The 27,918-nt window shown below is 41.3% G+C and overlaps 1 protein-coding gene across 1 annotated transcript; it reads left to right on the top strand.

Moving 5' to 3' along the window:
• Nucleotides 1-307: 307 nt before the first annotated feature.
• Nucleotides 308-27,660, top strand: RH39. Its single transcript, XM_088890170.1, has 9 exons — nucleotides 308-1,018; nucleotides 1,605-1,700; nucleotides 1,790-1,978; nucleotides 7,562-7,702; nucleotides 9,319-9,459; nucleotides 19,260-19,402; nucleotides 26,492-26,621; nucleotides 26,729-26,777; nucleotides 27,073-27,660. Exons 1-9 carry the CDS (start codon nucleotides 323-325, stop codon nucleotides 27,537-27,539), a joined length of 2,052 nt encoding a protein of 683 aa, XP_088746296.1. The 5' UTR covers nucleotides 308-322; the 3' UTR covers nucleotides 27,540-27,660.
• The last annotated feature ends 258 nt before the right edge of the window (nucleotides 27,661-27,918 follow it).

Genomic DNA, 27,918 nt, shown 5'->3' with positions numbered 1-27,918 from the left:
AAATATTTGGAAAATAAACATTTTGATCAAAAGTAATTATAGGGGTATTTTGGACATTTTCTTACCTCTTATTAGAGGATTCTAAAAAAGGGTGTCTACTTGCAACTATGTTAAGAAGTTCAGGGGTGGTTTCAGCAACGATCCTAAGCTTCAGGGAGGTCTAAGAAATTTAACCAAAAATTAAATATCCTGTTGACTGTTGCGATCCGAATTCGAGTAGAACCTGATATTAATCCGATGGATAAAGCTTCTATTTGAATCCGAATATAAACGAATTAGATTTGAATTATGAATCTGATTCAATCCGATCCGTTTACAGTTCATGTTCAAGCCCGGTCACCAATTATCCGGTCGGGCCGTTGTTCTACGCCGACCGCATTTTGATAAATGCTTATATCCAAACGCGAAATTTCTCCACGATTGCTCCTTCAACGTAGCAATCCTTTTATTTCTATCTTACAGAAGAGTTGTCGTTCATCTGCGCAGCGCGGCAGCCATGGGAGGGGGCACTGGAAGGACACTCCTGAATCTCTCATTCTCCTCGAATCTTCTATCTCACTCTCTCTTCTCTGCGAGAATAAGACACCCACTTGCCAAAACGTTGCCATCTAGGGTTTTACTGAGGTTTAGGCCTCTTTGCTCGTCCACCACCACCGCCACTACAATTGAACCGGACCAGGTGTTGAAACCCATGAAGCACTCTATCCTTCTTGACAGGCTGAGACTCAGACACCTCAAAGATTCTGCAAAGACTCAACAGAGCAGGGTACCGCCAACTCGTTCTTCTGACAAGGAAGAGAAACCGTCAGAGAAGAGCAGATCTACCAATGTCGTTTCTAGTTTTCATGAACTGGGTTTGGGTGATGAGGTTATGGGTACTGTCGATGAGCTCGGTATTTCTGTTCCAACTGAGATTCAGTGTCTGGGGATCCCTGCTGTGCTCGAACGGAAAAGTGTGGTATTGGGTTCTCATACAGGGTCTGGAAAGACTCTAGCTTACATGCTGCCCTTAGTTCAAGTAAGCTAAATGCTAAGTTGATAAATTGTCTACTTTGTATTGGTTATTTCTGAAACTTTTTTTTTTTCAATTAGTTTTCTTCCGTGTGATCTTCAATAAACATTATTTTGATGCGGTCTTCGTGCGAGTTTTGAGAATTTGAACGTAAGCATTCATCATTTCTTTTTTGGAAAGAAAATATATTCTTATGTTAAATAATTTGGATATAATTTCTCTTTCCCACTCTAACTATTACTTCCGCTTTTCTGCTTTCTCAATAGTGTATGCCAAACTTGTGTTGGCTTCTGCCTGCTTAATAGCTTATGTTACAGTTGTGCTTGAATTTCTGTTTCCTCGATATTTTCTTCTTTTCTTCTGTGGATTTATGAGAAGAAATGCACTGTCTGTAGTCCGCTTAATCCTGTACATCAGGGGTACGTTGGACATATATCTGTTCATCTGGTTGGATTTGCGAAAGCCTCATTATCGTTCATTGTTTTAATCTTCTATCCATAACCCCATAAGTGCTGCATCATCATTTCTAAAGTTTTTTTTTTTATAGCTACATAGCTTGGTATTTTCTTACATGTAATTTTTTGTTTTATAGCTACTGAGACAGGATGAAGCATTATATGGCATGCTAATGAAACCAAAACGTCCTAGAGCTGTTGTGCTATGTCCAACAAGAGAGCTATCTGAACAGGTCTTTAACCATTTTCTACAGTAGAATTTACACTCCCTTCAATTATCATAGCTGCATCCTTAATGATTAGCTGCTGAATGCCATTTCAGGTATTCCGTGTGGCCAAATCTATAAGTCATCATGCCCGGTTCAGGTCTACTATGGTGAGTGGTGGTGGCCGTTTAAGACCGCAGGAGGATTCATTGAGTGTTCCTATAGACATGGTTGTTGGGACCCCTGGGAGGGTTCTTCAACATATTGAGGAAGGGAACATCGTTTATGGTGACATCAAATATTTGGTAAGTTGCATTCATTATTCAGTTAGAACTTAGAAGTCTCATGGGTAACTGAGATTGGACATGTCTTTCAATGAACATAGAAATTGCCAAGACATGTTATTAATATACAACATACATCAGCCTACAGAGAAAGAAAAACCTCAGCCTATCGTTCTCATTTATCTTGTTATAAGTAGAAAAGTTTCCTGGATGGGTTTCTAGATCACTTACAAGCTTGTCAAGATAACTTAACTACAACCCACTGGGGGGGGGGTATGCAAGGGTTGAAAGTTGATCTTAAGCATGTTTAAGCCAGGGCTGGTCTTGTATCAATGTGGTTAGGGTGCAAGGTGCATCATCCTTAATGCAATAAGGTGTGTTGTACATATTTAATTCTGCCCCCACCCCAAGAAAAAAAAGAAAGAAAACAAAATGTTTTCTTGTCTCATGGGATGCACTAGCTTGTTTCCTGGCCTGATGGGGGTGATCATACAGTAAGTTTCCCAAACTACGAGATGGTACAAGGATCTCATACAGTAAGTTTCCCATTATAGATTCTGGGTTCCTCAGCCACCCTATCACCAATTTTGAGTCTCCTTCAATCTCCAAATTTATTAGATCCATCTCGCCTGTTATCTGCACCCCTCATAGCTTCAAGTAACTTTGCCCTAATGGATTCTTACACTCCTACAGGACCAGAATATAGTTTCTCTGTTTCTTGGATCCCCTCCTATCCCTGAGGGGCCTGGATTTCCCTGGCTACTCCCATAAAAGTTTAGTTTCATGTAATCTTCAGTTGAGGGTTCCCAAAAAGTCTTTTCTTTTTCTTTTTTGGAAGAGCTTCTGGTCACCACCTCCCAATTTCTCCCTATATTATCAAAGGATAAAGATGAAAAGGAATCTAGGGTCCTAAGCCAATGTATTACTCTAACCAAAACACAATCTTTTACCGCTTCTTTGGATCTCTCCTTTCTTGAGAAGATTATGTTGTTTCTTTCTTCCCACAAAGTCCATATTATCGCTGCTCTAGCACTTCTCCACATAATCTTTTCCCGTCTGTTTTTTTGTTGAAAAAGGCAAGGTAAATTTATTGAGATATAAAAGTAGGATACAAAGAGGCCCCACTTAAGAGCCATAGTTAGCCCCGAGGCCCAGACTACATTACAACTCAAGAAGGCTTCTAGATGGGCTCCAAACACCCTGGTTTGGAAACCTTTTACAGATGCATTCCAAGATACCAATTTGCCAAAAGAAATGAAATAAGACTGTCTACTTCTTTTGCCTTGTTTTGGAACAATCTGTTGTTTCTCTCCTCCCAGAGTGCTGATCATTATCACTGCTGCAGGAATTGATCTCCATACACTTTTGGCCAACTTGGATACCCCTATGCAATCCTAGAACCATAGTAAATCCAACACTGTATTTGGCATGACCCAGGATAAACCCACAGAAGATAGGAAGTGTCTCCATAAAGACACTTCCTGTTCAAAGTAAGTCTTGGATCTGCATTCCTCTCCTCGCCAGGTTCTTCTTAGTTAGGCATCAAGCCAGGACAGCCACCCAGACTAGAGCATTTACTTTGGTAGGGGTTGTCAAATTCCAGATAGTGGCAGCAGGAAATTCAGGTATGTCTCGTTCTTCCAAGTTTCTGGCAAAGGACCTCACTGAGAATGATCCATCTGTACTCCAAATCCAGCTCCAACTGTCTTCTTCTAGCAAGTTAATGGCCAGATTGGATAATAGCTCAAACAGCTCTCTGACTTGATTAATTTCCCAATCCTGGAAGTTTCTTCTGAATGAGGGGCTCTAAATGATGGTGTTGTTTGAAACTTCATAGCATCAGCCACCAAAGCTTCCTGATTGTTTGCAAGGAGATACAGCTGGGGGAACATCTCTGCCAATGGCCTTTGTGAACACCACTTATCCTTCCAGAAGTTTAAACGCTGTCCATTTCCCACCTTCAGAATCAGACCCCCACTCAGCAAAGGATACAAGTCCATGATCTTCTTCCAAAGAGAGCACCCTAAGGAATTTACACTAGAGCTGGTTATCCAGTCACCTCTATCAGCATCATATTTAGTTGCTACCAGTTTCCTCCACCAGCTTTCCTTCTCTAACCTGAATCTCCAGATCCATTTGTCTAGGGGGCTTTGTTAAATAATTTCAGCTTTCTGATCCCCACTCCTTTTCCTTTTGGCTAACAAACTTGGTCCCAACTGACCAAGTGAATTCTTTTTTCCTCATCCCAACCTTTTCACAAAAAATCTTTTTGGAGTTTTTCCACCCTTTGGGCCACTTTTGTTGGAATAGGGAAAAGAGAGAGAAAAACCACTCCCAAATGTCTGCAGCAAAAGGACAGGATATTAGTAAGTGGTAACAATTTTCTTCATTGGATTTACATAGAGTGCACTGGTTTGGGGATAAGCATAATAAGGGTCTTCTTTTTTGTAACATGTCCATGGTGTTGATCTTCCCGTGGTACACCACCCAACAAAAGGCTCCAATTTTATTAGGAACAGGCCAACACCACACTTCCTTAATAGGAAAAGGTTGAGGAGGAGAAGAAAAACAGAGAGACTTAAACAGAGTAGTGCAAGAAAAAAGCCCTTCAGATGAGGAACCCAGATATGTCCATCCGGTTTGGTAGGATCCAAGCAAACAGAATCAAGAAGTTGCAATAGCCCATTCAACTCTATCACAGATCACTTCATCATCCCTCAACCCTCTTTGAAACCAAAAATCCCAATTATGATTCAATGGAAGGATAGGAGGGACGATGAAGTCTGAAACACCGTACAAAGAAATTGAGTAAAGGGAAGTGAACAAATCTTTAAGAGTTGAAGAACCAACCAGAAGGTCTTCCTAGAACTTTACCCCCCCCCCCCCCCCCTAGAGCACACATTATACCTGATGAAACTGAGAAACTGGTGAAGAAACCTGTGAATTGCTTTCCACGGTGAAGTAAGAGTAGCCCATTGAGACACTCCTGCATCCCATCCAGAGTTCGTCTTGCCATGAATTCTAGCTATCACCTCATGCCACAATCTATCCTTCTCCAACGACCACCTCCAAATCCATTTACCTAACAAGGTTAAGTTCTTTTTATTTACATTACCAAATCCCAAGCCTCTCTCCTTTGGATCTCAAGCCACTATTTCCTATCTCACCAAGTGATCTTTTTTATCCTCCCCTGGTTCCCATAGGAAATCCTTCATTACCTTCTCAATCTTTCTAGCCTCCTTTTATGGAATCTTGAACACTGACAAATAATACAGGGGCAGGTTTGCTAGGGTTGATCTAATTGGGGTAATTCTCTCACCCAAAGAAATGTAATTCTTCTTTCACATTGCTAGCCATTTTGCACATCTTTCTATTATTGGAGACCAGAATCTACTCTTCTTGAAATTAGCACTTAAAGGAAGGTCCCGGATAGGTCAAAGGCCAACTTGAAATGGAGCACTCAAGCCTTTCTGTGATAGCCTCTAATTCTCTGTCTTCCAAGTTAATCCCCAAGATGTAGCTCTTTTCAAAATTGACTTTGAGATTTGAAACAGCTTAAAATTTCTTCACCAAGCCCTTAAGGTGCCCAATCATCCTTTGTTTACTCCCTTCACAAAATATTATGATATAATTTGCAAATTGAAGGTGTATGATTACAATATTATTGCCACCAATATTCCAACCCCTAAATCTCCCCCTCCCTGTCTGACTTGGAAATGAGTCTACTAAAGACATCCACCACTAGACTAAAGTGGAATGGGGATAGGGGGTCTCCCTACCTCAGGCTTCTACTTGCCTGAAAAAAATCCTTGACCACCACCCCATTGACCAACACGGAATAGTGACATGATTTTAAACACCCCTTTACCCATTTGCACCATCTATCACCAAAACCACAAGTTCTCATCACCTTCAACAAGAAATTCCAATCCACCAAGTCATAATCTTTCTCCAAGTTAAGCTTGCAAACAAAATCCTTACGGTTAGATCTTCTCATTTCTTCCAAACACTCATTTGCAATAAGAATTTGCTCAGGTATCTTTCTATCTTGCGAGAAAGCATCTTGAAACTGATTAATTAAGGATGGAATCACTACTTTGAGTCTCAAAGAAACGACCTTGGCGATTATCTTATAAATACTAGTCACCAAACTGATAGACCTGAAATCTTTTGGGTGATTAACATTTGGTTTCTTCAGGATAAGGGCCAAATATTTAGCACTAATTCCTTGACTAATGAAATGCCTTTCTGCAAATTCATAGAACACTTCACACAGTTCTTCCTTCACCACGTGCCAACAATCTTGGTATAAGACCATTGTAAAGCCGTCAGGCCCAAGGGCCTTAGATCTGTTCATAGAAAAGATAGCCTTCCTAATTTCTTCCTCTTCAAAGTTCCTTTCCAACCACTTTGCTACTTCTATATCCAAACTAGGCCAACGAAATCTTCCAAATTCTTTCTCAGATTCAAAGGTTTCCTGAAAATAGACTTAAAATGATCAATGAACATTCTAGCAATTTTTGGTTGACTTGAAACCACATCTCCATTTACTTCCGTCTCGTACCATTAGCTAAAGCATGAAAGTATCTAGTATTTCTGTTACATTCCTTGATCCACTTATCTATGGACTTCTGTCTCTAGATTATCTCTTCCCTGTACAAGATCACCTCTAATTCTTTTTTCAATCTCCTTCTCAGCACTCTTTCCTCTTCACTTAATCCTCCTTGATTTTCCTTCTCATCTAATTCCTCAATTTGAGTCATTAGATTCAATTTCTGGTTCTCTAGTCTCCCAAAATTCTCACTGTTCCATTCTTTAATTTTTCTTTCAATCTTTGCAACTTCTTGTGGAATCTCAGGCCTTTCTATTCTACTCTTCTCAACTCTTCATTCCATCAGATGTCCAGATCTCAATTTTTCTCATGAAATCTGGATGGGTCAACCACATATTTTCAAATCTTAAAGGAATAAGGCCAGTCGAGATGGTTTCAAAACCTAATTTAATAGGACAGTTTCTTCTGTGTCCACAGAATTATCCTGATCTATGCATCTTGCAAGTGGTAGCCTGCTGATCTAAGTGCTTAGGTCAATGTTTGGTCACGCAGTATAGCCGTACAGGTTTCAAGGAGTGTCATAGATGTGGTCATGGTGTATTATGTTGTCAAGAGCTTGATGCTCCAGTTTTTTTTCCCTTTCCTGGGGGTGGGGGGTTGAAGTTGGAAGAGAAAGAAAAAAGAATGAGCTATACAGTACACATGGAGATGAGATTTGTAGTCTTTGGAATTGAAAGGGGTGGGTGAAACTTCAAAGCTTGAAGAATTGTGGAAGCTTTGTTTTAGTTGGACTGCTCTTTTGGGGTGACTTGATGTGTTTTCTGCTCTGTATAACAGAAGTAGAAGTATAGAGTTAGGTGACTGAATTGATTTTCATGTTAATTGGTTTGTGATTGTTATGAGTTGGGGGAAGGAGATAATGGTTGGTTATTTGCTCCTTTTGGTGATGTCTTACCACCACTTCTGACTTCTCATACTTTCTCTTTTCCTTTTAATGAAAAATTATTCTTTACTATCTAAAAATATATTTAGTGTGTTCTTAATCCTTTCAGGTGTTGGATGAGGCAGACACCATGTTTGATCGTGGCTTTGGTCCTGACATTCGCAAGTTTCTTAGCCCATTGAAAAACCGCGCATTGAAACTCAATGACCAAGGATTTCAAACTGTCTTGGTTACTGCAACAATGACTAAGGTATGCTGTCTTGAACTTTAATTGAGAAAATACATAGGATGTGGACCTATTTTAGGATGCCGACTTGTTTATGATTTTCTTATAGCAACTTCATTGCAGATCTATTGGAACACATTTGGTTGTTTAGTTTTATACAGAGCTATGCTTTTGGAATGCATTTCTTAACTTGTTTGTTCTTTTTCTTATCATCAACGGGGCAAGGGCCTTCATTGAGTTCATTCATACTTGTGTCCATGTCCTGGATCTTAGTAAATGAACAGTTATATCCCCTTTTCCCATCCGCATATCCATGAGTGTATTTGTATATTGGGTGTCTTGGGGCTTTTTTGATAATGGCTGAAGTGGGTGAACTGGATGAGGCACTTTTTTGTCTTTAAGTGAATAGAATAGTTAAATAATAAATACTCAAGGATATCATAATCAATCTGAATTCATCTTCAACTATTAAGGATCTCACGCCCTCCTTAACGTGTTCACTAAAAGACACAGAAAGAAGTCATTCAGTTCAGTCACTCAGCTGCTATCAAATGGCCCCTTAGGTTGGAATTTGTAACCATAAAACAACTATAATCATCATTTTGATGTTTTTTGATAGTCAATTGTCAGCAGCTGAAATTGTTTCAGCGAGGAAAAGAACACTAGAAGCATGCCTCGACCTCGTACTAACAATGAACTGTTGGGGTGGTTATTCACTTATATACTCTTCCTAAATGAACACTACCAGGTGAAACTTTGGCTGGCTTTAATCTGGATATTTATTGTATTTTAGGATATTGATGGGGGTTCTGAGACATTAGCAGCATGGTTGTTGAAGCATTTTATGGTCTGGTAAATTCTGGTGACTCAGTGAGAGCTGAGATCGTGACCCTTCTCCAATTGTGCATCATGCTTGAGGGTTGGAGAGGATGAGTGGATGAGGGGCTTTCTAGGTTGAACATTCAAGTTCCTGGATTTTTAGATTGAGTAGCTTAATTGCTTGCTAGAGGTGGAGTTTCAAAGTGGGAGCAACTATTGGGAGGAGAGCCCCTTCCTAAGTAGCTATGCATTTTTTCTTTCCTGTGGAGTGGGATTTTTCTTGTTCATTGGACCCATTTACAGTTTTGGTGGTCATGCCCTTATTTTCCTTTATTAGGGCTTTAGGCCTTTCATCTTTGTGTACTCTCTCTCTCTCCTCTCAATACACACATAAAAACACAGACTCATTTATCAACACACTGTTTTCTGGGTTAGAGTTCATGCTTTTATTTAGCTACTTTTGATAGCCCTAGGATCAAGGAATTCCCCTTTCATGGTATCTTTTAATAAAGCTCACTTTTCTATTGAAAGAAGGGCTTGTTGGTTATAACAGAGTTTTGTGAATATCTTATTTGTGAAGAAGCCTGCATGATATGTGAGCTGCATCTTTTAGGAACCTACATCTTAGGGGAAGTTTACAACTCCAAGTTCTTATATTAGGCACCATACAAATTAATCTTTGATTAACGAGTTAGTAACATTCATGATCCCTATAAAATTTGTTGCTGTAGCCGGTCAGTGAATACTTTGGTAGTCTTTCTGACAGTCCATTTAATGGAGTCGGCTTATACTGGATTTCTGACATTTTTGAGATGTTTCAGGCAGTGCAAAAGTTGATTGATGAGGAATTTGAAGGAATAATCCATTTACGCACTTCAACATTTCAAAAGAAGATTGCATCTGCTCGACATGATTTCATCAAACTTTCAGGTTCTGAAAACAAGTTGGAAGCGTTGCTTCAGGTCTATTCTCTATGTCTTTATATGCTGTTATGTTTGGTTTTTATAATACACACACACACACACACTACTATATAACTAATAATGGCTTTATTGGAGGCAATACATAATAATCATTTGTACAAAGTTAACAATTGTTGTGTGATCGAAGAATATCATAGAGAGTAGGATGCAATGTCACAGGAAGATTCTCCCTTTCAAGGTTTTCTACATAAAATGATTTTGTATCTGTTAAGATGTGCCGAATAGGGGTAGTTTAGTCTTCTTCTGTTTATTAAGTAACTTGCTTATGTGGCAGTGTTATTAGAGTTACTCTGCCCCACACTTAAGTAAGGGCATTTCTGTCTTTGTAAACATTATTAGAATCCAATATAGATTAAGGGGGTCGACTGGATGGGTTAACCATCAGATTTTCGACAGACCCTTCTTCTTCTTCTTCTTCTTCTCTTCCTGTTTGGACTACTGTAGCAGCAGTCGAAACATGGTATCAGAGCCATGCTCCTGACCTACGTCAGTTGGTAAAGCACCTTAGCATTGTTCGTGACTCTTCACCTTCGTTTCTGGTCAGTCAATGGAGAGAACTGGTTTGCCCTAGGTCAGAAACATTACAGCTTGTCTCTCTGCTGCACATAACCTTCTTCAACAAGGAAAGTGACTTCAGCAGTGAATGGTTGATTGATATTCTCAAAGGAAGGTCGGTTCTCTCTTCTTCTAGTGTTACTTATATTTCTGGGTAGAAACCCTACAAGAAGCTGTTAGTATTGATTAGAACCTAGAGAACTAGGTTCATTGTTGCCCTAGGAAGGGCTGTGTGTGCAGTAGCCGAATGGTGTAGGGCTGCTGTAAGTTGTTGAATGGTGTAGGGCTGCTGTAAGTTTTTAAGTGTGGTTAGGGCTGCTGTAAGTGCCCGAGTGGTGTAAGGTAGAATGCAGTGACCTTGCCGAACTCCTTGTGGTTGTGTAATGCCCTCTTAAGTGTGTTAAACAAGTCTGAACTGGGTGCAGCAGATTTGACTGTGTTGTGGTGCTTGTGATGCACAATTTGTTTTGAGTGGTTGTAAGAGGGCCTACTTGTGATTAGTGAATGGTAAACTGATGCTTATGTGGGACGTAAGTGTGTGAAGTCAGCAGTAGTGTGAATAAGAACAAGTGTGTGCTTCCACTGTTGTGTTTAGAGGCTGCAATAGGTGCTGAAATATCAAACTGTGAACATCAATCAGCTTGTAGCTGAGAAGTAAAGTTAGAGACAACTGTGAAAGAGTACAATGGCAGCAATAGGAGATGGCTACAATGATCAGAAACCTAGTGTAGTAATTTCCTCCGACTACCTAGGGGTACAAATGACCTCGATTAAGTTAAATGGGGAGAACTATGTTCCATGGGCTAAATCAGTGGAAGTTTTTCTCAAGGCAAAGAAGAAAGTAAAGCATGTAAGAGATGAGAAGCCACCGGTTGACTCTCCAGGGTTTGATGATTGGGAACAAGAAGATGCTCAAATCATGACTTGGCTGTGGAATAGTATGGAACCCAAAATCAGTGCCAACTTCATGTTTCTTGATACGACTAAGGATATATGGGAGCATTCTAAGAAGCTATATTCTGGACAAGATAACACAATAAGAGTATATCAACTGTATCAGGAGTACTTTGATTTACAACAAGGAACCAAAACATTAGAAGAGTACTATGCCTGCATGAAGAATATAAGGAATGAACTCAATGTCTATCATCCCCTTACTCTAGATATTCAAGTTCAGCAACAGCAAAGGGAGCAACTAGATGTTACAAGATTTTTAGTGGGGCTGAAGTCGGAATATGTACCAGTTAGAGCTCAAATATTGGGGGGCTCTACTCTCCCTACACTTGAGGAAGTATTCTCAAGACTTCGTAGAATTTCTTTGGGACAGACAGAGAACCCCACACAGTCTGATAGATTAGCACTTGCGACAGCTAGAGGTGGTGGACATAGTACAAGAGGGGGAGGTCATCTCAGAAGGGGCTGTGGCAATTCCATGATTGGTCGGGGTGGCCGTGACTCAGGGAGAGGCCGTGGCAAAGGAAAAAATAACTCTACAAGGAAGTGTACTCATTGTGGTAGGGAAGGACACAGTGAATTTCTGTTATGACCTACATGGCCCTCCCTCTAAATGGGCTAATCATGCTGTAGCAGGAGAGGTTGCTATTAGTGACAGTAAACTGGCAGACCGAACACCTCCCACATCTACATCTACTTTTGGGAGGGAGATGGTGAGTGTTCCGCGTGATGAGTATGAACGGTTCCTTCAAACTACTTCACAGCATACCACTGCCACATGCCCAATCAGGTATTGCTTGCATGTCATCTAAAACTCCTTCTTGGATTATTGACTCTGGAGCCTCAGATCATATGACCGGGACTCCAGGTGTGTTCTCTTCTCTTTCTGAAACCTCCACATCACAAACTGTTACACTTGCCAATGGGTCCTCATCTCCCATCTGTGGTGTTGGTAATGTTGACATGGCTTCTGTCCCCTTATCATCTGTTTTATATGTACCTAAGTTTCCATTCAATCTTATGTCTGTTAGTAAAATAACCAAAGCTCTTAACTGTTCTGTTACTTTCTTTCCTTCCACGTGTTTTTCAGGATCTCAAGACGGGGAAGAAGATTGGTGGGGGGCATGAAGCTGGTGGATTGTATTACCTTGACGGTGGTGGATCTTCAATTGCACTTCAGACTTCCCTTACTCCTCTACAATGGCATTGCCGACTGGGACATCCATCTCTCAAGGTTCTCAAGATGTTGGTTCCATCATTGAGTCGGTTGTCAGTTTTACAATGTGAGTCATGTCAGTTTGGTAAACACCGTTGTGTGTCCTTCAGTTCAAGAGTTGAGAGTCGTATGTTGAGTCATTTTTCTTTGGTTCATTCAGATGTTTGGGGTCCAATCAAAATAGAGTCTTATAATGGGTACAAGTATTTTGTCTCCTTTATTGATGATTGTTCAAGAATGACATGGATTTACTTAATGAAAGAAAGAAGTGAATTATTTTCCATTTTTCAAAAATTCCATGCTGAAATATGCACACAATTTGGTGTTCCAATCAAAGTTCTCCGTTCAGATAATGGTCGTGAATACTTTCTTACTTCATTTCAACAGTATTTAGAACAGCATGGCATTATTCATCAGACCTCGTGTGCTTTCACCCCTCAACAAAATGGGGTGGCTGAACGGAAGAATCGTCATCTTCTTGAAATTGCTCGGTCTATGCTTCACCACATGAATGTTCCTAAACGGTTTTGGAGTGATGCTGTACTCACTGCATGTTTTCTCATTAATCGGATGCCCTCTTTTATTCTTCATGGTCGGTCCCCCTTCTCCATCTTGTTTCCCACTTTATCTCCGTTTCCATTAACTCCTCGTGTCTTTGGTTGTGTGTGCTTTGTTCATAATCTGAGTCCTGGAATAGACAAGCTAGATGCACGCTCAATTAAATGTCTTCCTTGGCTACTCTCGGACTCAAAAAGGGTACAAGTGTTATAATCCCATTGCCTGAAAGTGCTATGTTTGCCTTGATGTCACCTTTTTTGAGTTTGTCCCCTTCTTCTCCAGTCATGAAGCACCCTTGTCCTCACCCTTACCTCCTCTTCCTCTTACTGTCAATGATTCAGTTCCAGAGGCTGTTGTTGGAGTAGACTCATCTCCTCATCCAGTGCAGGTCACCACTGAACGACCACCGATCCGACAAGTGTATACACGTCGAACGACACCGACCTCTCCTTCTGCTTCTACCTCATCTGCGGATCCTCTCAGCTCCTATTGCTGAACCTTCAGACCTTGACCTACCCATTGCCTTACGGAAAGGTAAACGTAGTTCTACACTCCATCCCATTTCCAATTTTGTTTCATTATCTCGTCTTTCTACCTCACATTGCCAGTTTGTTTCACTTTTGTCTTCTATTTCCATACCTAACAATGTTCAAGAAGCTCTTAGTTCACCTAAATGGCGGTGGGCAATGGAGAAGGAACTTTCTGCTCTTCAACATACTCAAACGTGGGAACTTACTACTCTCCCACCTGGTAAGCATGCTGTGGGCTATAAATGGGTGTATACTGTGAAATACTTGCCAGATGGTAGTGTGGAGCGTCTGAAGGTTAGACTTGTTGCTAAAGGTTACTCACAGTTGTATGGTGTGGACTACATGGAGACATTCTTTCCGGTGGCTAAAATTGGTTCCGTTCGTGTCCTAATTTCCTTGGCAGTTATGTATGATTGGCCTCTCCTTCAACTTGACATAAAGAATGCCTTCCTCCATGGTGATCTAGTGGAGGAGGTATATATGGAGCAACCACCTGGGTTTGTTGCTCAGGGGGAGGATAGTAAGGTGTGCAAACTGAAGAAGGCAATTTATGGGTTGAAACAATCGCCGCGTGCTTGGTTCGGGAAATTCAGCGAAGTGGTGAGGAGTTTTGGAATGAAGCAATGCCAGGTTGATCACTCAGTGTTCAGCTATGACTCAGAAGTTGGGAAGATTTTATTAGTGGTCTATGTGGATGATATTGTCATCACTGGTAGTGATAAATTGGGGATTGGCAAACTAAAGGTATTTCTGCAAAATCATTTTCAAACAAAGGACCTTGGAACATTAAAGTATTTCTTGGGAATAGAGGTTGCCAGGTCAAAACAAGGTGTGAATCTGTGCCAAAGGAAATATGTCCTTGATCTATTGGAAGAAACAAGACTGTTAGGTGCAAAACCGGCTGAGACCCCTATGGAACCAAATGTTAAGTTGAGCAGTGATACAGGAGAAGTATTTGAAGATCCCAGAAGGTATAGACGACTAGTGGGAAAGCTGAACTATCTGACTATCACGAGACCCGACATTTCCTTTGCAGTCAGTGTGGTGAGCCAATTCATGCAGAACCCTCGTATACCTCACTAGGATGCAGTCCTTAGAATTGTGAGGTAGCTGAAAGGAGCTCCAGGCCGTGGGCTATTGTATAAACTAGGAGGAAAACTTGAAGTAGTTGGGTATACAGATGCAAACTGGGCAGGCTCAGTGAGTGACAGAAGATCTACTACAGGCTATTGCACATTTCTGGGAGGAAATCTTGTGACATGGAAGAGTAAAAAGCAGACGGTTGTGGCCAGTAGCAGTGCTGAAGCCGAATATAGGGCCATGGCTCACACTACCTGTGAATTAGTGTGGCTGAGGAATCTCCTACAAGAAATTGGGTTTCACATGGATAAACCTATGAGATTGTACTGTGACAACCAAGCTGCACTCCATATCTCATCCAATCCTGTCTTTCATGAGAGAACAAAGCACATAGAGGTTGATTGCCACTTTGTGAGAGAGAAGGTTCTTGCTGGAGAGATAAATACAGAACATGTGGGCTCCAATGACCAGTGGGCAGATTTGTTTACAAAAGCTCTAAGCTCAGGGAAAGTGAACTATCTATGTAACAAGCTGGGATTATATGACATATATTCTCTAGCTTGAGGGGGAGTGTTAAGATGTGCCGAATAGGGGTAGTTTAGTCTTCTTTTGTTTATTAAGTAACTTGCTTATGTGGCAGTGTTATTAGAGTTACTCTGCCCCACACTTAAGTAAGGGCATTTCTGTCTTTGTAAACATTATTAGAATCTAATATAGATTAAGGGGATCGACTGGATGGGTTAACCATCAGATTTTCGATAGACCCTTCTTCTTCTTCTTCTTCTTCTTCTTCCTGTTCGAACTACTGTAGCAGCAGTCGAAACAGTATCTATTCATATCCAATGGCATTATTAAAGACTAAATTTTCATTTTAGTTCATGAAACACCCAATCACTTGTTTTGTCATATATCATTAATCAGTATTGATCTCTCAATTAATACCAAACTTGTAAAACTGAAAACCAAACTATTGAAAAACCGAAATAACACCAAATTAACCAAACTGTAAAAACTGGAAACCAAAATTCTTGGTTTAGTTTTTGGGTTTTAATCGAACAATGCTCACCCCTAATTGCGGGTACACTAGGTATTCTTGATCCTTAAACTCCTACAAGCATGGAATAGAAGTGTTTGGCTGGCCAGCTCTCAGTATTTCCCAAGTGAGCCTTAGTAGCCCTATGGATGAGAAAAATAGGAGCTTTCTTTTTAACTGTTCATCTAGTCTTCCCCCAGCCATTCATCTTGATTTATTAATTTCCCCATTGTCCTTTTCCTTCCTACATCCAATCATGGCATAGCCATTTAACAGATTGTTGATGGTGATGAATCAGTGCAATATCTTGGTTACAGTCTACCCAGAAATTCTGTAGACGTCTGTAACATGAAGCTGAGATTGTTGGATTTACATTCTGGAGCAAAGTTGGCTGGCTTTCTTTCAAAAGAAACAGGTTTTTGACTAGAAGTGTTGGACATTGCTGATGCCATAGTCTTGATGGCATTATAGTTGATGCTTCTTCTCAGATTGAGTCTGTAGGCTTATAGGGTCACGTCTGTCGGTCTGTGTTCACCTTTTTTACCATGTATTTTTTCCTAGCCAACAAATTGGATTTGGGAAAAATACTTAAACCTCCCCTAAGGCTCCATTTGGTTTGTGGGATGGCGATGAGAAAAAGGGAATATTCCAAAAATATTCCCTTTTCTCATATTTGTTTTGAGGGAAAGAGGGGGATGGGATGAGAAAAAGGTGGGATGTGAGATCCAAAAACCGTGGATTCGGGGTCACACCAAAACAATGCGACCCCGGTGGGAAAACTCAAGAAAACTCGAGTTTCCATCTCCTTCCTCCCTCCCGCATGCCTTGTCCATTCGACTCCCTTTGAAAAGCTGTTGATTGATGAACACAATCCTAATCCTCCGTCGTCTTCCTCCACCCTCCCGCATGCCTTGTCCTCTGTCGACTCTCCTTCCCTCCTTCAAGCTCCGATCGTAATATATATAAAAAAATAAAAAAAATTAACAAACCGAAAATAAGAAAAAACAGAATAGAGATTGAATCGGGTCCTTACCTAAATATGTCTGGCCTGAATTTAATTGACAGAACTAAAAGATTGGTGTTGTGATAGCTTCAAGCTTCGCTGGTTTCGCAGGGTGCTGATAATGATGTCTTCTAACAGCGACCAACTCAGCTGCCACAGATCGGTAATAACAAGCGAGACATTCGTGGCTGTGATTCTCCTTTCTACGATTGATGAGATGTGGCCTGAGACCGAACCATGAAACAGGGGAGATTTCCTCTCGCCTCTGATTGTCTTCTCCAACAACAATGATAGTAGAGACTTGAAGCCAAATGAAAGCCAAGAGAGGAGAGATTTTCAAGGGATGACTGCTACAATCTTCTCTGTACGGGTGAGGCTAATGATGAACAGGATAAGGCTGCTGCTGCTGCTAAGAGTTGCAGCGGCAGCGATCAGGAAATAAAGAAAAACAGGGGTGACAACAATTGGTGGGATCGACAAATGGTTGGAGGGATCGGAAATGATAGGAGAGTGGGAGAAAGATAAAATGTGGAATGAATTGATAGTAATTGAAGGAATAAGGCTGCCGCTGCTAAGAGCTGCAGCGGCAGTGAAAAGGGAGGAAGAAATAGGGACGGCAAATGTGACAAGAAGTCGGATGAGGGAGGAGAAATAGAAAATAAAAGAAAGAATGGAGGGAGAGAGAGAATGAGAGATCGCTGCCGCCGCTCCTCGGGTTCGAACGGCGAGGAGAATGAACAGTCGATTCCCTCCAATACTTCGGTCCCCTTTTACACTTTCTCATCCCATCCCATCCCATCTTTCCCATCCCACCCAAATCTTCCCACAAACCAAACGGAGCCTGAGGTTTCCGACATGCTAAAACCTCCCCTCTCCTTTCTGAAATGACTAAGACCTCTCTTGTCAGATGTCTTTGCTGTTATGTCTAACAGAAGGGTGAAAAAGAATATTGTTCCCTTGCAGGCAAACCCACCCTTCTAACCTCAAACCACTGGTGAAAAAAACCCCAAACCACCCTTTCTATTGATGCCATCCCTTCTTCACTTAATGGAAGCCAGTCACCCTGTCATCCCTCTTGACATGTACTTTTCCTTCAAGAGCTCCTCCTCTCTCCTTCCCCTTGTAGAAGCTAGAAGGTCAAAAACCTGGCCTATCAAAAGGACCAAAATATCAGAAGAGCCCATCAAGCACCTGCATTCTTGAAGGTACTTTATTGTCTCTATTGAGCTGTCTGTCACCAAGAAGCATCTGACAGCACGATGTCCCCTGCAATTTGCATCAACAGGCTAATTCAATCAAAAGGTAAAAGATAAAGAATAGGAGACATGATCAAAACCTAACAAAATAAGTTATACAATAAGCCCAGATGAACAAAAAGAAACTCCAAATGGAAGATTAATATGAAAAACAATGATTCCTTCTATCTTTCTATCTTTTTAAGCTTTATTTCAGTATTGGTACTGCAAAATTGCCACGGCAATGCTGGGTTGAGCAGAGGGTGGGTTATAAGTGTTGCCAAATATTTTGATCACTTGTTTGAAGTAGAATGGAGGAGCTTCTCTGGATTCTACTGAAGGATTGAACTGAATGATTCTATCATGTGAAGAAGGATCAAGGTAGTAGTTCAATTTGCAGAATGGAAGGACTCTCTTATCTCTCTCAGGTCCTGATTGAGGCTCAGGAGATTGATCTTTCCTCCTCTCAAATCTACTTCTTGTTCATCTAATAGGAAGCTCTCCATATAGCTCAGTGCTAATGTGGTTCCAATAATTTTAAGGCTAGAGTTGCTTTGAAACTGGGAAAACAAGATCATCTAACAGATTCTGCCATGTTTGTGGGTTCCTGCCGAACTTGGATAAGACCTCACCAATACCCACAATTGCAAGCAGTAAACCTTGACATTTTTTTCTTGGATTCATTAAACAAGGTTTGCAGATGTTCGGGACAACAATGTTCCCCATGGTGTGACTTGAACACCTTGTTGCCCAACAGTTTTTACAGCTTCTTCCTTTGGTAGAGGTTTGAAATTATATGGGAGATTGGGCACCAGACATATTTTTTTGGAAATACAATAAAATTCATTAAACGAAGAAAAGATACAACCTAGACAGGTGTTAAGACAACACCTCCAGATTGGGCACAAGACATTACTTACAGAGTTCATAGATTTTAGCAATAAGACGAGGAACTAATTTTTCTTTTCCTCTCATATCCCAAATTCTGCAAGTTATCTTCATAAAGTTTAAAGATCTAGTTGATGTTCTGATGGAAGACCAAAAAAATGGTTTGATGGCAGGGAACACCACTATGAGAAGGGAGCTTTTCTATTCAATCTAGCATGTTTTGAAAACCTGAAGAAAAGTTAAGGGTAGAATTGACTTTTAAATCATCAAAGGGCAAATTTGGATTAATATAAGGCTCACATGATGTCACATGCAAACAGAACATGATGAATGATTAATGAATGACGAATGAAAGTTATCCTTTTATCTCAAAAAAACGACTAACAGAGGGGTGCTATTTGTCTAATCATGTCACCCAACAGGGGAGGTCATAGTCATTTCGGAAAACAGAGGGGAGGTTGTAATATTCATCAGAAACCTTAGTGGAGGTTTACATATTTTTCACATTGGATTCATGACTCGCTAATTATTATTCTAACAGGACCAGTTAGTGAGAGTAGAAGAAAGAGAATGTGGTAACAGGACATTAGATTATTTATCAGGGAAAAAAACTTCTACTTCCTTTAATTTGCCGATAAGTAGTTGGTGATAGCTGATTAAGTAGTGTTCTGAAAAAAGAAGTGCAGAGAATGTGGCTTATCTGATGAGTGCTGATGTGTCATGGCAGGTTCTTGAACCAAGTTTGGCAAAAGGAAACCGAGTGATGGTGTTCTGTAATACGTTGGGTTCTAGTCGTGCTGTGGATCATTTTCTTGGAGAAAATCAAATTTTCACAGTTAATTACCACGGGGAGGTTCCAGCTGAACAAAGGTGAGATGTTTGCTAATTCTCTTTAATTGATCTGTATTTTAATTTTGTGATATTGATATATTGTAGACTGAATCTACATAAACCATTAGTTGGGCCAAGCTGATGGGATTAAGTCATTCCTTTTGCTTCTTCCACAAACATGATGCAAAAATTTTGGAACACCATCATTTGATAGCTCCTACTAAGGAGATGATCCAAGTCAAAATTTCAGATGGTTGTGAACATATTGTGCATAAGCTATTATGGATTCCTCTCATACTTTATGATAAGTTGCAATGTTGCATGCATTTTTGGCCTATGATTTTCCTCTTCTTGGCTAGTTAAGTGACACTCCCCACTTCTCCGGATATATGATAAAATAGTAGGATGAGTTGTTTCTTCCTCTTCTCTAACCTAGATATAAGTTTCTTGTGACAACAAAGAGGCATGCCAGATGGTGCAGCTTATTGATCTGCATTGGTGTTCTGTATTGCATCACATATTGTTTCCCTCAGCTGTTGTATCTGTACTCTATAGTTTGTTTTCACAGTTATTTTCACCTTTAGGTGTTTGTCAAATGATCATGATTTCTGTATAAATCTTCCTTGTCAATCAAGATTAGTTCACCATTTCACTGGTTAGTCAAATAAAATAAATAAGGTTCTATTCATGATTTCACGAAGGCTTCTTTTAATACATATCCGTCAGCTATTGGGAATTCCTTGCATTTTTTATTGTTCAATAGTCCCTCCAAACTTAATGATATTGATGAATTTTATGAACTCTCTGTATTTTCTGGGTCTTATAGCAGGGAAATGGTGTTATTAATGTGGCTTAAAGGAGAACTAACATGATTAAGATATTTAATATTATTTGAAATTTCTGCTTTTATGTTGTATCAATAAAGAAAATCATAAATTTATGCTGCCATACAATAATCTGACTGTAAAATGTGAGGTAGCAGCAGTTTCTGTTTCAGCTTATAAAGTGTAAAATTTACCCCCAGATTTTTTTGGTAATAAATAAAAAGAAAAATTATAAATAGAAAAAAAGAGTACATCAAATAGTGATGAGGTATCACTAAAGCTACATAGCCACACAAGAGAGCAAGAAATAGAAGAGAACACTCAATGGAAAAAGAAAAAAAAAGTACAGAAGTTAATGACATGCGAAACTTTATGCCAATTCCAGAATGTTCCAAAATCTAGAACAAAGGTCTTCTTTTGTGACAAACACTGGGAAAATGACCACCCAGTCCATTATCCCTTTGCTGCATAGTAAGGTGATATGGTCCATTGCTCAAGCCTTCTCTTGAAAAACTTTCCTATTTCTTTCTTTATGTAATTCCAAATAGACAGCAAAAGGAATGCAGCTCCAAACAATCTTTGCCTTGACATTTGTACTTACACTTGGCCACTTGGGGAATCTCTCTTCTACCGAACTAGGACACCTCCTGTTAGTCTCCAATATACCAAGGAAGAAACCCTATAAGAACTTTGAGTAGGAGCATTCAACAAATGAATGATAGACATTCTCCTTAGCATTCTCACAAAGATAGCATCTGTTAGCTATGCGAAAACCTCTGTTTTGAAGATGATTTGATGCCAAAATGCTATCTAATGCCACTAACCATGTGAAAGCTTCCACCCTTGGAGGGACAGGGTTTCCTCAAATTCCTCTTAGCTCTGGGCTTCCTCCATTAGACCTTGACAAAGTCTTATAAAAAGATTTGACTGAGAACAGACCATTTTGAGACTCTTTCCACCATCTTGAATCCTTCTGTTCCACTTGTGTTTCAGCCGATTGAAGTCTTGCAAGTAGATCCATACACTCTTGAATTTCCCAATCAAAGAGAGATCTCCTGAACTTTGGGTACCACAGCTCTACCTTGAATAATCTCAAAATTCTCCACAACAGAGCTATTTTGATCTCCAACCTATACAACCGAGGACAAAGATCACAAAGCTTTCCAATACGTATCGGATGTCTTCACCTCTCTGGGATCCCACTTGAATCCAATCACCCGTCACCACCCTCCTCCAAAGAGCCTCCCTCTCTAAACCAAATCTCCACAACCTTTACCCAAAAGAGCTTTATTGAACTTCTTCAATCTTCTTATTCCCAGGCCTCCCTCTTTCTTTTCCTTGCAAACCTTGTCCCCCACTTAACTAAGTGGAATTTCTTTTTGATCCCTTTACCTCTAGATTGCCCTTCATCTCATTTAATTTTTATTCCTTAGGGTGGACTGTTGACTGGTGACATGATGTCTGACGACTGGTGACTGGTCACATGCTGTCTGGCGGCCCTGGCAAGATGCTGAGTAGAGGACTTGTTAGAAGGGGTAGGCTGAGCTTACTAGGAGGAAGAAGAAGTCAGAATTTCTCCTGTCCATTCATGTATGGGCATAAAAAATTCCTTGGCAAAAAACCAACAATACAGCCTTCAGGAGGAACATGGGGCGAAGGAGGAAAGTGAAGAGGAGAAGGAGAGAACATGCTCTTGGGAATGTTTGCTAAGAAAGCTAGAGGTCTAGAATGGACAAAGGAAGGGGAGGCAAAGTTGAAAGTAGGAAGAAAAGGCTTCGATATTGAAGTTAGTGGGGCAGGGGAAGAGAAGAGGAGAACCTTTCTGAAAGCCTGCTTGGTGGGAACAGTGGAAATCTTGTATACGGTGGCCCGGTAGTGGATAGTTAAAAAATGGATAGTAGAGTTTGGAGTAAAGGTTAGGAAACTCTATGACCAAAAATACCTATTCATTTTACCTACAGAAGAGGAGGCGAGTAGGGTATGGAGGACAGGAGCAAGGAACATTGAAGGGGTGGTCATGCACCTGGTACCTAGGGATCTTTACACAGAAGGGCAGGGCAAACTCCCTAAGGTGATGAGTATTGGGTAAAAATCTTCAGGCTGCCACTGCAGTTCTGGAGTGAGGCAGCAACTGTTAGGGACTGCCTAACTCAGGGACTCTTTCGAGGGAGCCTGCCTCCTGAATGAGAGAGAGAGAGGGAGAGAGATTGTATTCCCAAATTGATAATCCCCTCCTAGCTTCCTTTCCTTATTTATATACTGCTGTTACAATTCTGTTATACCCGCCTCTCCACTTGTCCAGTTTGTTAGTTAGTTTGTTCTAGTGGTTGGCTGTTAGTTACATTCTTTAAAGACTGGCGTGGCCTTTTCTTGTACACTTGTATTCCCTTTATTTGTGTCTTAACAGTCCCTCCTCCCTTGAAAGCGACCTTGCCCTCAAGGTCAAGATGTGGAAATCTATTATGTAAATCCAAGTAAGGTTCCCAAGTTGCATCCTCAATTGGGAGACCTGACCATACCACCAATGCCTCTGGTTCGATGTGATTCCCTTTGTGTATCCACCTGAAACCTGTTCTTTAGGTTCTTGGAAGATCACTGAGAACTTCTGAAGTAGCTGCTGTAGTTGTGTGCGGCCTTCTTCAGATCTGCTTCCTTGGGCTAGGATGGGGCCGTTCCTGTGGGAGTCTTTCTGCATTAATATGATGTGGGCTGGGTTTGCTGCCTGTTTCCTTAGGGAGGTGAGACTAATGGGTCCTGGACCCTTGGACAACTGCCCTTGAATATGCACCTGAGAGCTGCCCACTTGAAAATCCATGGTGAGACAGGCTCAATCACATATCACTGACCCTAGTTGCCTTAACCATTGGACTCCGAGAACTACCTCTGCTCCACTGATTTCCAGGGGGTGCAGATCTACCTCGAACTCATGTCCTTGTATCTTCATCTTTAATTCTGTGCACGTACTGTCGCACACCAGGTTGCTCCCATTAGCTACGTGCACCCGGAAGGCTGTACATGGTTGGACCGGAATCCCTAGTTGTCTGACCAATGTTTGGGTAATGAAATTGAGAGTGCTGCCACTGTCTATCAGAACCGACACATGGCACCCCTGTACCAGTTCAGTTAATCTCATAGTTTGAGAAGAAGCAAGACCGGTCAAGGCTTGCAGGGATACTTCCGGGTATTCCTTTGTCCATTGGCTCTTCAATGTCTGTTGATTGCTTGACACATTCGGTTTCAGGTTGGAGGAAGAAAACTTGAGGGATCTTACAGCGATGGCCCGGCCCGAATTTGTCTCCACATGCATAACAAAGGCTCTTTTCTCGTCGGGCTTGCATCTCAGCCCAGGTTGACGTCCTTGCCTGTGATTCATACTCTTGATCTGGGCTCTAGTTTACCCAAGATACCTGGTTCTGGGTTCGGTATACCTGGTCTGATTGTAGCTCCCAGAGGTTGATTAATCCTTCTTGCCCGATTCAGTTTGTCTTCATGTAGTCGAGCTAATGCTGCTGCTTCAAGAACGGTGGTGGGCTGCATGGATTTTACCTCCAGCCGCAATTCTTCCCTAAGTCCACCAACAAAACTGCCGACAAGTGCGTTTTCTGGCCAGCCTTGCACGCGCATAGCTAATCTTTCGAATGCCATCTGATAATCTTGGATGGAGCCGGTTTGTCGTAGCTTAGCGAGGTTTTCATCATAGTTCTCAAAAGCCGAGACTCCAAATCGCATGGTTAAGGCGTAGGTGAAGTTTGCCCATGTGGCTCTTGGGTGCCGTCTCCGGTACCACTGGTACCAGACGATCGCCTCTCCTTCCAGGTGTGTAGAAGCTAATAGAACACGATCATGTCTCTGTATGTCGTGGTAATCGAAGTATTTTTCTGTTCGCACAGGCCAGGATGTGGGATCTCCCCTTGCGAAGATGGGAAACTCAATTCTTGTTGTTCTTGATCCGCTTTGATGATTGGTATCACTGTGCTCTTCCTGATTCGGCGCAGGTGGTGCCTGTGCCAGTCATTCAAGCAAGGATGCGAAGCTTTCTTTGATTTCTTTGACGTCAGCCGATGTTCTTTGCATTTTTCCTTCCATGTTGTTGACTCTGTTCTCCATTGCGGATGACCTTGTGCTTGGCATCTTGGCTCTGATACCAACTTGTTAGGGACTGCCTAACTCAGGGACTCCTTCGAGGGAGCCTGCCTCCTGAATGAGAGAGAGAGAGAGAGAGATTGTATTCCCAAATTGATAATCCCCTCCTAGCTTCCTTTCCTTATTTATATACTGCTGTTACAATTCTGTTATACCCGCCTCTCCACTTGTCCAGTTTGTTAGTTATTTTGTTCTAGTGGTTAGCTGTTAGTTACATTCTTTAAAGGCTGGCATAGCATTTTCTTGTACACTTGTATTCCCTTTATTTGTGTCTCAACAGCAACAAATTGGGCCATTGGGGAGCTGTGTGGAGGACATGTAGGCATGGACAACTCACAAGAAGCAAAAGAAACCGCAGAATGGATCAGAATCAAGGTTCGATGGAATGGTTATCCCCCAGAAACTGCGAACATACTTGAAGGCGGAGAAATGATCGTGGTGACATTATGACCGGAAGTAATCCCTGAACTTCGTAGAAAGCCAGAAGACGCAAGAGAGTCTGTATTGGCAGAAAACAGATTGGTCAAGATGGCTCTCTCGGGCACAAACGTTACAGCTGAAGGGATTTCAAAGCTGAAGGGAATATCTATAGAAGGTTGGGCCGGAGGAGGAAATGAGACCAACACCGAAGAAGATGAGGGTCCTGAGGAGGTGGAGAGGCTGGAACCAATGAAGGCCATAGGGCACGTGGCAGAAGTTGAATCAACAAGGGAGAAATGTGGATAGGTGGGGGGAGATCGAGATAACTGGATTGGTCAACCTGAAAAGGTAGGTAGAAGAGTGTTAGACGGAGGTCAGGAGCAGAATGAAAATCCTTTTCAAATTTTAAATTTTGAGGGGATATGCGACAAAGTAGTTGAATTATGTTGTAGAAAACTGGAAGAGAGATGGGGCGATCCTGACCGTTGGAGAGGGGGAAGCAAAGTCAGACACTGACACCCGAGAAGGTGCTCCAGATCTCTCAGGAGTGATCTGACGGATGAGTCTTTCAGGGCCATTCAAAGTGGAGATTAGGTGGCTTGCACTGGACGCTCAGGGGAAGGGGAGACTTTCAATTCTTCTATTAAAAGCCCAAGCCCAAGCCCGCAACCACATGTCGAGTGGACCCATACACTTACGGGTAAGCAAGCGATCCAGCTGAGTGAGAAAACTCTTACTGATCAAATTGAAACCAGGGCAGCAAATGTTGAGGGAGAAATGGGGGAGGGATGCAGGGATCAAACTGGTACAGGAGGAAAACAGGGAGCTTGTGGGGGATGCCAAGCCATGAGTAGAGGTGTAAATCGGGCTGTGCCACCCGCGGCCCGGCATGGCCCGACACGATTTTCAGCTGGCTCAGCCTGGCACGATGGTTCACGGGCCGTGCCGGGCACGGGGTAAATAAACCAACAGCACAAGGTGGGGGTATAGGGCTGATGTGGATGAAATGATTGCATGCACGACCAACCCAGAGGGTTGTTTGCTTGTGATGGAAAGTTTGCATTGGGCAGATCATCAACCTACTTCACAGAAGTAGCTTGGGTTATGTAGGGAAACTTTCTATATGACCTGACTAGCCAAAATTTCCTTGTGATATAATTGGTTGGAGTGGTTTAATGAGTTAGCAAGTTTGTTGTTAGGGACCATTCCCCTGTAAGTTCTCTCCAAGTAGAGACCAAGCCCTCAGGGATTTAATCAAGATTGCATAAACTACCTAGCTTGTATTGTGAATAAACATGTAAAAAATGAGCACCATTTTTGATAACTTTTTAAGGGGACCTACCAATTCTAGAAGTAGAACTTCCCAAGATTGACTATTTTGGTTCAAATAAAGTGTAGGAAAATTCCAGATTTCATCTAGCTTTTGTTATTGGGTGAAACTCATTGTTTGGGATCTGTACCTGAGCTGTTTACCTCTACAGTAATGGTTCCAAATGTTTTAGATTCCTTGTTATACAGAAAGAATGCTTACATGCTGCATGCAGTGTCCCCCTTATGCAGGATAATGGTAAGATGCAATATCATTAGTTTGAGCTTGACTATTACTTTGTTTCTTTGACGGTTCCAAATTTGACTTGTAACCATCAACATCATTCCCTTTGAAGAAAAGTTATGCACAATGTTTCCGTGTTTAGAGTAGTTTGCATTACTTTTATCCTCACTTGCAATATTCTGTTTTCAGGGTTGAAAACCTGAAGAAATTTAAGAGTGAAGATGGAGACTGCCCCACATTGGTTTGCACAGATTTAGCTGCACGTGGACTGGACTTGGATGTGGATCATGTCATCATGTTTGATTTTCCATTGAACTCTGTAAAAATCATCTTTCTGGTTGCTTTGTTTGGTGTTGTTGCCATTTTTAAATTTCTTGTGGCTCCTTTAGAAACATTATGCCCTAATTTCTTTATATCACATTTCAGATTGACTACCTCCATCGCACTGGAAGAACTGCTCGTATGGGAGCAAAAGGTACATTACAATCATTGTTTTTCTTGTATAAACGTTTGAAACCACCATATTCAACCATTTTACTTATAAAATGACTCCTAACTATCGGAGAAGTAACATGTGTGGGAGTTGTTGGACAGTAACAGTGATTTATACTGTTTGTTGAATCAATTTATATTGCCGGTTTAGTTTAAATGTGATTATGGGTTTTAACCTCCAGTTAGGTCTGAGTAGTCACCACTCATCTTAGACTACCAGCAACAGTTGAAATTGTGAAAATTATCTGAATTTGAAGCTCCTACTCATGCTGTATCAGGCAAAGTGACAAGTCTGGTTGCAAAGAAGGACTTGATTTTAGCATCACGAATCGAGGAAGCCATAAGGAAGAATGAAAGCTTGGAGTCTCTTACTGCGGATAATGTCAGGAGGGACATTGTAAATGCTCGAATTAATCAGCAGAAGGGCAAGAATATGGCAAATGCTTCAAATCACAAAAACAAGACTACCCCAGCATCAAAATCCTCTAAAACCCGTGGGAAGGCTTCTTCCATCCAGACAGCAGGAAGGAAAACCGCAGGAGCCAAAACTGGAAAAACATCTAGACACCTTAAAATTGGCAAGACAGTAGCTCAGGCCTCTAAGCAATCGAAGTCTTCCCCTTCTAAACAAATGGGAGGCAGAAAATCTGGTTCCGTGAAACCTATGGGAACAAAGATCAGAGTTGTTGGGTTTAGAGGGCGGAGTTCATCATCTACCCAGAAAGGATCCTTAAGGTCCAGTTGATGCAGAGTGCAATTTTTGGACGAACTTTTTTTACCTGGCCGCATGTAAATTATTTATTCTCCGTTTCTCATGAAAATTTGAGCAATCTCAAATAAATGTTCATTTTGTTATTTGTTCAGAAGATCAACTTTCCCATGTTGAATGTCGACTGAAATGAGCTGAGGTATTCCATTGCAATCTTGTGCAATCTCGTATAAGACAACAGATCTGGGTTGCACTGGGTAAGGGTCCATTTGGTTTGCAGTTGGAATTAGAATCAAAATCCCTTGAAATCGGAATCAGAATGGTTTATTCCGACTCTATTGGGTTCAGATAGGAATTAGAATAAGCTGAAACGGGATTTCAATCTCAAAGGTGAGAGAGGGAAAGAATGCTATTT

This window comes from Nelumbo nucifera, chromosome 6 (assembly GCF_055504915.1).
Source record: "Nelumbo nucifera cultivar China Antique chromosome 6, China Antique-T2T, whole genome shotgun sequence".
NCBI lineage: Eukaryota > Viridiplantae > Streptophyta > Magnoliopsida > Proteales > Nelumbonaceae > Nelumbo > Nelumbo nucifera.
Note: the sequence above shows the minus strand (reverse complement) of the source record. Positions and strands in the feature narration are given on the sequence as shown.

Excerpts from the sequence above, each read along its gene's own strand:
- RH39 (XM_088890170.1), top strand. The coding sequence starts at position 323 with ATGTTCAAGCCCGGTCACCAATTATCCGGTCGGGCCGTTGTTCTACGC. Across the intron at positions 7,703-9,318 it reads TTACTGCAACAATGACTAAG|GCAGTGCAAAAGTTGATTGA; the intron begins GTATGCTGTCTT and ends GAGATGTTTCAG. Across the intron at positions 26,778-27,072 it reads TGCTCGTATGGGAGCAAAAG|GCAAAGTGACAAGTCTGGTT; the intron begins GTACATTACAAT and ends ATGCTGTATCAG.